Here is a 10,507-nt window from a genome sequence, read left to right as displayed (position 1 = left end):
TTGGAAGAAATGGCACTCTCCCATAAGGGATGGGCGAATACATATCAATTTCTCATTTTTCCACTATTAAGTTCAATTCTCACATTGATTCGTTTTTTAAGCAAGTCTGCATGAAAATTCAGCAGCGTTTTGAGGTGAATTTCTCATAATATACACAAATTTACCCAATACACACATTTTAATAATATTTTGACTAATATATGCATTTTTATGCACATTTACTCTTGAATATGCAATTTTGTACACATTACCCCTCTGAATAACTGCCCTGCAAAATTCACAAAAGAGTGAATTTTCAAGGGTGACTGTCTCGGTTCTTGTTTTAGAAAATGCACATTGATAGATTTGCCTTTCAGTGTGAACTGAACCCAACTCCTCCCCCCACATTACCACAATCTGAGAGAATTGGTACTCACCATCAGCAACGCCCTCTTGAAGAGCCCAGAATCCACAGTCCCTGTAACCAGGTGAATGCTGGAAACATCTGCTCCGCTGCGATCAGCTGCGATTGTAATCTGACCTGGGTCTCCTCCAAAACTTTCAATGTTTTTCTGGGTCCATTTTAGAGCTGCTTCCTGGTCCAAAAGCCCCCAGTTTCCACTTGCCGCTGTGGAACCTACAGAGAGAGTTGGGGGAGAGAGAGACAATATGAATGGGAAAAGATGTTATCACTGTACTTACAGGGGATAAAACACAACTACAAATATGTAAAGTCTAGAACTAACCACAGTTAATATTGATCACAGTTGTGGGTCCAGACAACATGGCAAGAATCTTCTGCGAGAGGAGAGGTGGGGATTAAGAAGCCCAACTCCATTGCAGCTCATTCACATTGCACTAAACCATGGCTTAGTGTGACATCCGAGTGTCACACTAAACTGAGAGGTTGGGACTTGAGAGGAAGCAAAAAGCTGGGGGAAGGGGGAATGGAGGGAAACAGGGCCTATGCATAAGTCAGGCTGTAAGCAGTTGAAGATATCAGAGGATGTACAGACAAGCGGGAGAGGAAGACGCATCAAGACAGCAGGCCGGGCAGGTGGAGGAATGCACCAAATTTCAAATCTTGGCTGATAGTTTCAAATAATAATAATTTATTATTTATACCCCGCCCATCTGGCTGGGCTTCCCCAGCCACTCTGGGCGGCTTCCAAAAGAATATTAAAATACTACAATACATCAAACATTAAAAGCTTCCCGAAACAGGGCTGCCTTCAGATGTCTTCTAAAAGCCTGGTAGTTGTTGTTCTCTTTGATATCTGGTGGGAGGGCGTTCCACAGGGAAGGCGCTACTACCGAGAAGGCCCTCTGCCTGGTTCCCTGTAACTTGGCTTCTCGCAGTGAGGGAACTGCCAGAAGGCCCTCGGTGCTGGACCTCAGTGTCCGGGTAGAACGATGGGGGTGGAGACGCTCCTTCAAATCCAACCTAAACAAGGTACCTGAATATATTTTTGCACAGTCGGCAGAACAGAATCAGCATGGTCAACATCATATAATAAAGAAGCATTTTCATTATTATTATAAGGGAACGAAATTCCCCAGGAGTACCATGCTATTATGCTGTTTTCAGCCCTCAAGCAGGAGTATGCATTTAGGCTTTTAACTCTATATTTAGGCACATTTAAAATGGCTTGATTTCAAAGCAGCTGCAGGAATAATTAACACTGGCCACGTACTTCTATCCTCCCTGTTAACCATTTCTCCTGCTATATCCGTTTTCTTCTGGGCTCCTGACATGCAATTTACACCCCTTGGACACTCATGCTTCCTAAATTCAAATGCAGATTTTGTACCAATGGCTGCATAGGAAATAATATTAGCTGCGCGGTTCCAACGGCAACATAGAGAAGGACATGCACCTGCGCTTCCCAATAGGAGAAGTTGGGTGCACTGGCCACACAATACAACTCTCTGTTTGCTCTAATCATGAAACTTCTCCACGGCGCTTCACCTTGCAAGTTCATTTCTCAAAATAAATTTCAGTTCTTGATTTCTCACGTATAAGAATACAAGGCGGGCGATACTGGATCAGTCAAAAGGCCCATCTGGTTCTCACAGCGGCCAAGCAGTTGCCGGTATTGGAAGCCCGCAAACCAAACCTGAACGCAGGAGCATTTTCTCCACTTGCAGTTCCTAGCAATTATTCAGAGGCGCACTGACTCTGACAGTGGGGTAGAACAGAGCCAACACGTTCCAACTGTCCCTACTTAGCAAGGATAGTGTTATGTACTGAAGTTCTCACCCTGGGCCAGCAGAGGGATACTGTAGATAGTTATGCAAATGAAGGATCAAAAGTGATGTTCAGTGATTGGATAGTTTTAGAAAGTTGCTACAGTAACGTTGTACTGGAGCTCTATATAAGCAGGCTGACTGAGCCCTTCAGTTCAGTTCTGTCCTGGCCTGTGAATAAACAAGAGCTGTTTGAAGAATCGCTGTGTCGTCTGATATGTTCACCCACAACTTAACAGATAGTGTCTTATTTTCTGGCACCAGTCCAGGGTACAATCTTGCTGCAGTTCGAGATGACATGTTGGGGACTCCTCCTTTCCTTGAGAAACAGCCACAGCAAAGTGTAGAACATCTGTTTTGCATACTGACCTAAGCGCCATCTCTGGGGGACCGTGGGTGCCAGGCCACCCACAATTTCTTTTACTGTGGGTGCCCGGTCGGGCAACCCAATGCTTAATGCACTGTATTGGGACACTCCGTCTGACCCTTCCGCTGTGGCAGGAGGGCTCCCTCAGGCCCTCCCACTGTGGTGGCGATGTGTGACATCACACACATGTGCCGGGCACCCATAGCATTGGGTGGAATCCAGCGTGACTGCAGGCAGGAGATCCCAGGTTCAACTCCTGGCATCTTCAGGTAGGAGTGGAAGAGATCTCCTGCCTGATGAAGAGCTGCTGTCAGTCAATACTTAGCTAGATGGACCAGTGATCTGACTCGCGTAAGGAAGAAGAAGAAGAAGAAGAAGAGTTTGGATTTGATATCCCGCTTTATCACTACCCTAAGGAGTCTCAAAGCGGCTCACATTCTCCTTTCCCTTCTTCCCCACAACAAACACTCTGTGAGGTGAGTGGGGCTGAGAGACTTCAAAGAAATGTGACTAGCCCAAAGTCACCCAGCAGCTGCATGGGGAGGAGTGCGGAAGCGAACCCGGTTCACCAGATTACAAGTCTACCACTCTTAACCACTACACCACACTGGCTCTCAAGCCAGTGTGGTGTAGGGGCAGACATAATGATAAAATTTGGGTAAGGAGGAGGTCAAGTGTTTAAGAGAACTGTGTGTGTGTGTGTGTGTGTGTGTGTGTGAGAGAGAGAGAGAGAGAGAGAGAGAGAGAGAGAGAGAGAGAGAGAGAGAGATTGAGAGAGAGATGGCGGAAGGAAATACTGCTTATAGGTCTTTGCTGGACAAAATTCAGCAGAAGCGTAGAAAAGGAGAAGGAAGAAATTTCTCAGAAATAATAAAAGGGGAAGATGAGATAACAACGAGGTGCCACAATCTATCGGACCAAGCTAAACTTAACTGTTGTCTTCTGGCTCACCACAGATCGACTCTGGTGCATTTGCTGACATTGATTAATGCAAGAGCAGAGAAGTCGACGCAAGGCATTCAACAAAAAAATGGCAAGGTGTTCATCGAAATGGGAAGGAAAGGCCAAAAATAATGCTTTGCAACTGGAAAACACAGTTGCTGGAGAGCCACACAGAGTTACAACACTTCCTTCTTATTCATACTCACAGAAAACTGCTTTGCAAGCTACATTTTTGTGTTAAAGCATTGAGCGAGCAAACAAGGCATATATTTAATAAGTATCTTCATGACTAATAAGGACACAAACTTGGGACAGTCTAAATAGGATGCTTATTTTGAGGGAGGGGGTGGAACCCACTGGTTCCCTGGTGATGATGACACCTGCCCTGGTTGGCTATGAACTGCCATTTTAAATATCCCACAATGCTTCAGAGCACCTGAGGCATTGTAGTCCCAACTAGCTAGTATTCTTCAAGTAAACAAGAATAAGAAACGTGTTCTTGTTCCAGTACTGGAGACAGCTGTTGGCATCCATCTGTCTTGAGAGACATTGGAATGCGCCTCCGGGGGTGAAGCCAAAAAACTGGAGAATCACAGCACCCACTGTAGCTGCAAAGACCAGCAACTTGTAACAGCTGTCTCTTATGCTGTTTTTTGCTGCATTAGCAGCACTGAAGTGACCTCGCTGGGGTGCAAGCCTGGGCAGTGTGAATGGAGGTTCTGGGCTGCCCAGACGACAAGACCCATCTCTTGGCCATATCTTGGATGTGGTCCAAAGGAAAGCACCAGCTTGGCTGCAGGAATTGCCAGAAGGAGGCATACAAGACGCCATCCAACCACGTTAGAGACTCTTCTCTGGATTTGTGTAGGGTTTACTCCTTAGCCTTTTGTTGTCCTGAAAATACCCCACAAAACGGGAGGTAAAGGTAAAGGACCCCTGACAATTAAGTCCAGCCACGAACGACTCTGGGGCTGTGGCACTCATCTCGCTTTACTGGCTGAGGGAGCCGACATTTGTCCACAGACAGTTTTTCTGGGTCATGTGACCAGCATGACTAAGTCACTTCTGGTGAAACCAGAGCAGCGCACGGAAACGCTGTTTACTTTCCCACCAGAGTGGTACCTATTTATCTACTTGCACTTTGACGTGCTTTTGAACTGCTAGGTAGGCAGGAGCAGGGACTGAGCAATGGAAGCTCACCCCGTCGTGGGGATTCAAACCGCCGACCTTCTGATCGGCAGCCAGACTGGAGGTGGTAGGCCTCTAAATACTAGCTACTGAGGAGCACAAGAGGAAGAAATGCTGTACTCATGTCCTGCTTATGGACTTCCCATAGGCATCATGTTGGTCACTGTGGGATCATGACATTGGACTAGATGGGCCTTTGATCTGATCCAGTTTTTTTAATCCAAACCACACAACCCCTACACACAGCAAAGTCCTGGTTTCATCTACTGCTTTTGTGTTCAACAAGGTCTACGACATACCAGTGCTTAGAAAGCCAAAGACTCCAACTCGGTAGTTCGCAGTTACAACAATGACATTGCCAGTTCCAGCGAGGTATGAGCCATCGATGAGTGTCCTCTGAGCCTTAACATCCTCACCACTTACACCATTGTGAAAGAACACCAGCACTGGTAGATTTCCACCCTATGATAGCAACAGGCAGAAAAATGAAATCAGTGAACATTTGGAAAGAGTCTACAGTAGAATGACTAACGCAGTGATGGCCAAACTTGGCCCTCCAGCTCTTGTTGGACTACAGCAGGACCAGTGGTCAGGGATGATGGGAACTGTAGTCCCAAAACAGCTGGAGGGACGAGTTTGGCCATCACTGGACTAAAGAGAGCTGAGGTCGACCTAAAGGAGCCACAGGTAATATCCATTCATGTTGTCCCAACCTTAAGGAGTCACAGATTATGGGTGATCTCCAACATTCATTGTATTCAGAGCAGACCCATTGAAATAAATGGACTTGAATCTATTGGCATTGATGGTTCTGCTTTGAGTATAACTACCACCCAATATTGCCTAATATATTTATTTTTATTGTAAAGACTAATGAGCCCCCTCTCTCCATCAAATGGTGTACAATGGGAGTTCAAGGTCAATAAAGAGCCAGGTGTGAGATCATTGGATCTCTCATCATTTTGTTACATTAAAGAAGCTGAAGGGAGCCTTACTTTTTAATTGGAACCGTCCTGGACAGAATGAGGGGGTGGTGGATGTGCTGGGGGGGGGGGTTGGAAGTGGCAGCACGGTGTCAAAGGACAGAGCTGCATGTACCATTTTCTTCCATTCTAAACTTCACTTCCTTACATTTCTGCATCGGATTGCAAATTTATTTATATTAAAATCCCCCATGAAAATAAATCAGCGTTTTTCTCGTGACACATATTTCTCCTGATATGCATATTTCCGCACACAATTTCCCCCAATGCATATAGTTAAGCGAGCAATTTCCCCATCTATCCTGCATGTTAGATTCACGAAAGTATGCAGTTTCACAAATACACACATTTTTTAGTTTCACTAGAGTTCCAAACTTTCCCCCTTTTGCACGTATTACTTGGCTGACGAACTGCGCCACAAAATCCAGAGAAGGGCTGTTTCAATGGGCTGCTGTGCCGAAGGGCTCACATATCAGTTCGAGGCGTGCAATTCATGTAGTCTCTCATTAAAAGGCAACGGGAAATTGAGTTTCTCCCCCTCCCACACTAGCAGAGGCAGGTTTAGGGCAGCGCAACCAATTCTTCCACACTGGGCGCTGCAAGTCTTTGCAGCTATAAGGCAGTGAATTGAGCAGAACAGAAGGCAAAAGGCACAGAGGGCAGCAACTTTTGACCTCGCAAAGGGTCTCACTGAAAAGACCTACCGTATTTTTCGCTCGATAAGATGCACTTTTCCCCTTCTAAAAAATAAGGGGGAAGGCTCTGCTCAGCGCTCCCTTTAAAGAGCCGTGTGGAGTGTGTGTGTCCCCAAGAGCCACACACACACTCCACACACTCTTTAAAGGGAGTGCGGCTCTTGGGGGAGCCTTAGCCACGCACAGCTGCTCCCAGGCAGGAGATGAAGGTTCCCCTTGCCCGGGAGAGGCTGCACGCAGCTATCCCATAAGCCAGGACAGCCAGCGGGATTGCTGCACAGCGATCCCGCTTGCTGTCCTGGCTTCTGGGATTCAGATTTATTTTTCCCTTGTTTTCCTCTTCCAAAAACTAGGTGCGTCTTATTGTCTGGTGTGCCATATAGACCGAAAAATATGGTAAATCTATGGCTGATAGCAGCGGCAGTCCAGTGCTGCTGTACATGAAGAACACTGGAAAGAGGTGCCCCTCATTTAGTACTTACAGTATTAGGTGGGACATAAATGTTCAAATACAGGCAGTCTTCGCTGACGGAGGAAGGAGCAGCTCCATCATCCCCTGGTTGCCAGCAACTCGCCCTGGAGACATAAGGAAGTGTTATTGCGAATGGGTGTCCATGTTTGCTTGCTTTTTAAATGAGAAACACTGGAATCAGGTGGCCTGGTTCCCTACCAGTGGTGGGCTTTGGGTTTTAAAACGTCTGTGAGATGCCAAAACTTGGCTCCACCACTCCGCCTCTCACTCTCCGTTGTTCATCATTGTTGTGCCACCCCCTGAGGCCACTGCCAGATTTACATATAAGCTAAACAAGCTATAGCTTAGGGCCCCACTCTCTTGGGGGGGCCCCCAAAAATAAAGGAAAAAACATGGATGTACATTTCCAAAATATAAGATAAAAAACAAATAAAATAAAACCTACATACAGCAACAGTGTTCTGTGTTCTGTAGGCTCCTATGATGTAAGTAATGTTAAGCCTGCTAGCCTGCTCCCTAAAATATCACTGGTTTGCTCATTTCTATATATAGGGTGCCTGTGGGTAAAACCTCAGCGCCTAGGGCTTGCCGATCGCATGGTCGGCAGTTCGAATCCCCGCAGCGGGGTGAGCTCCCGTCTTTTGGTCCCAGCTCCTGCCCGCCTAGCAGTTCGAAAGCACCCCTAAGTGCAAGTAGATAAATAGGTACCGCTTTATGGCGGGAAGGTAAACGGCATTTCCGTGCGCTGCGCTGGTGCCGGTTCGCCAGAGCAGCTTCGTCACGCTGGCCACATGACCCGGAAGTGTCTCCGGACAGCGCTGGCCCCGGCCTCTTAAGCGAGATGGGCGCACAACCCTAGAGTCGGACACGACTGGTCCGTATGGGCAGGGGTACCTTTACCTTTACCTTTTTACATTCTGCCAGGACTGGTTGCATGGCAATTTGTGCAAATGGCTTTAGATACCTATTAGGTCCATAAATTACCATATAGCATATATTCAACACAAGAACAGCGACAATTTGTTGTTGACAAAGGACAGCTGGACATATAAAGGGCCCCATTACCTTCAGTAGCTTAGGGCCTCATCAGACCTAAACCCGGCCCTGCCTGAGGCACATGCTCAGCGCAGGTAAATTGGTCATGTTCCCCTATAAATCTGCCCCTTCTCACAGTAAGCATATATAACGAAACCATATGGATCTTCCCGCTGCTTCATCTTTTCATCCCCTCTCTCTGTTACCTCTTCTCTGTTGAAGGTTAGGACTATGCACAAACCATGCATTTAAAGCACACAGCTTCTCCTAAATAACTGATGGATTTGATGGATTGATTTGATCCTTTGTTCTCTATACCTTGAGGGCTGTCACATGGAAGATGGAGCACCTGCTCTGGAGGTTAGGACCCGAGCCAATGGTTTCAAGTAACAAGAAAGGAGGTTCGGACTAAATACCAGGAAGAACTTTTTGACTGTCAGAGCTGTTCAACAGTGGAACAGACTCCCTTGAGAGGTGTTGGTTTCTCCATCCTTGGAGATTTCTAAGCAGAGGTTGGATGGTCGCCTGTCATATATAATGATCTAACTGAGGTTCCTCACATTGCAGGGGGTTGGATAAGAAGACCTCTTAGGTCTCTTCCAACTCTACCATTCTATGACTTTAGTACAAGGAGTATTTCTATAAAATTAAATCATTTGTGCCACTACAGTGGTACCTCGGGTTACATACGCTTCAGGTTACAGACTCTGCTAACCCAGAAATAGTTCCTCGGGTTAAGAACTTTGCTTCAGGATGAGAACAGAAATCGTGCTCCAGCAGCACGGTGACAGCAGGAGGCCCCATTAGCTAAAGTGATGCTTCAGGTTAAGAACAGTTTCAGGTTAAGAACGGACCTCCGGAACAAATTAAGTACTTAACCCGAGGTACCACTGTACTTGAGTGTTAACAGCTCCCTAGAAGAATTTTCCCATGAGAAACACCCATGCTTTCACCTCGCCAGAGATGTTTCATATTAAGACCACAGCACCGTTGACAAAGGATGTCTGCAGTTGAAATCAAATATATGCGGAGCATAAGTACAGAACATTTTCTGAAGCACACTTTTTAAAAAAGGAAAAAGCTGGTGTATAAAACCGTGCAATATTCTGTGTGTCTTAACCGTATGTTGCTGCACACCTGGATAAACAAGATGTTGACTCTCCGGTGGGGAACAGCAAGTCTGATGTGGTTGAGTCACCCACGCGACTCAGGTGCGCAAGAAATTAGGTCAGCAAAGGTCTGGGTTCTATCACCCACCAGCGACACTGTGCAGGAGGAGGGGGGGACCATGTGGTGTAGATGATCACCACATTTTTCTAACCCCCTAAAGAAACGAGTATGAAACATCAAGCCCTATGGAGACATTTATATGATTGTTTCAGCCACAAGCTGAAATAGACCTATATGACTTACACTGTTATTTTTTCTTATAAATGCATCTCCGTGGGGTCAGAAAACATATTATGTCAGGCATGAGGAACCTGTGGCCCTCTAGATGTTGCTGATGCATTCAGAAAACAATTTGCAAACCGAAACCCAGCCACTTTTGGAAATTCACACTTCTCTGAATTTTTCAGCGCAGTTCTCCACACCCAATAATGTGTTTAATATGTATTTATTAAAGGTAAAGGTACCCCTGACCATTAGGTCCAGTCGCAGACGACTCTGGGGTTGTGGCACTCATCTCGCTCTATAGGCCGAGGGAGCCGGCGTTTGTCCGCAGACAGCTTCTGGGTCATGTGGCCAACATGACTAAGCTGCTTCTGGTGAAACCAGAGCAGCGCATGGAAACGCCCTTTACCTTCCCGCCGGAGCAGTACCTATTTATCTCCTTGCAGTTTGACATGCTTTCGAACTGCTAGGTGGGCAGGAGCAGGGACCGAGCAACGGGAGCTCACCCCGTCACGGGGATTCGAACTGCCAACCTTCTGATTGGCAAGGCCTAGGCTCCGTGGTTTAGACCATGCATTTAATATGGGGAAGTGTACATAAAAGTTTATTCTAAAAATATTAGTAAAAGTCACATCTAAAATGCATTATAATAAAGGCAACTGCTTTGCAAAAATGTGCATGCGGGGCAAAACTGCAGAAATTCTTACTAAAATACTGCTGAATTCTCACAAAGTTTTTTTTAAAAAAATACAATTTGATATAGAAATGTGAAAAACTGAATTTAAGACTTGAAATAAAATGAGAAACTGAGAGACTGTTATTGATTGGGGGTTGCATTTCATTCCTGTTTAATTGCTTTTTATTATATTTTTATTACTGCTGTTTGCCAGCTTCTGCAATTAACAGTTAGGGGTGCAAGTTAACAACTAAGTGTTTGAATAGCCCTGCAAAAATCTGGTTGTGCAAGCTGATCGAAAACTATTTTTGTTGGTGTTGTGCCACTGAATTAGCCATAAAAAGCCCAAACCATGTTGTTTCCTAAGGCAAAAGAGTCCAAATGGTGCCCCTTCATGGATGATAATAATAGTAACAATACAGTGGTACCTCGGGTTAAGTACTTAATTCGTTCCGGAGGTCAGTTCTTAACCTGAAACTGTTCTTAACCTGAAGCACCACTTTAGCTAATGGGACCTCCCACTGTCGCCGC

General features: G+C 45.8%; 1 protein-coding gene across 1 annotated transcript in view; it reads right to left on the bottom strand.

The window, feature by feature from the left end:
• TG (thyroglobulin) overlaps nt 1-10,507 on the bottom strand; it is a 178,058-nt gene that overhangs the window by 75,145 nt on the left and 92,406 nt on the right. Inside the window, exons 39-41 of the mRNA XM_081206080.1 lie at nt 6,884-6,977; nt 5,023-5,185; nt 417-616 (exon numbers count right to left, since the gene is read on the bottom strand). Coding sequence (XP_081062206.1) covers nt 417-616; nt 5,023-5,185; nt 6,884-6,977 — 457 coding nt within the window. The remainder of the gene's footprint in view (nt 1-416; nt 617-5,022; nt 5,186-6,883; nt 6,978-10,507) is intronic.

This window comes from Podarcis bocagei (genome assembly GCF_964188305.1).
Source record: "Podarcis bocagei genome assembly, chromosome: 8".
NCBI lineage: Eukaryota > Metazoa > Chordata > Lepidosauria > Squamata > Lacertidae > Podarcis > Podarcis bocagei.
This window is presented reverse-complemented; position numbering and strand designations above follow the sequence as displayed.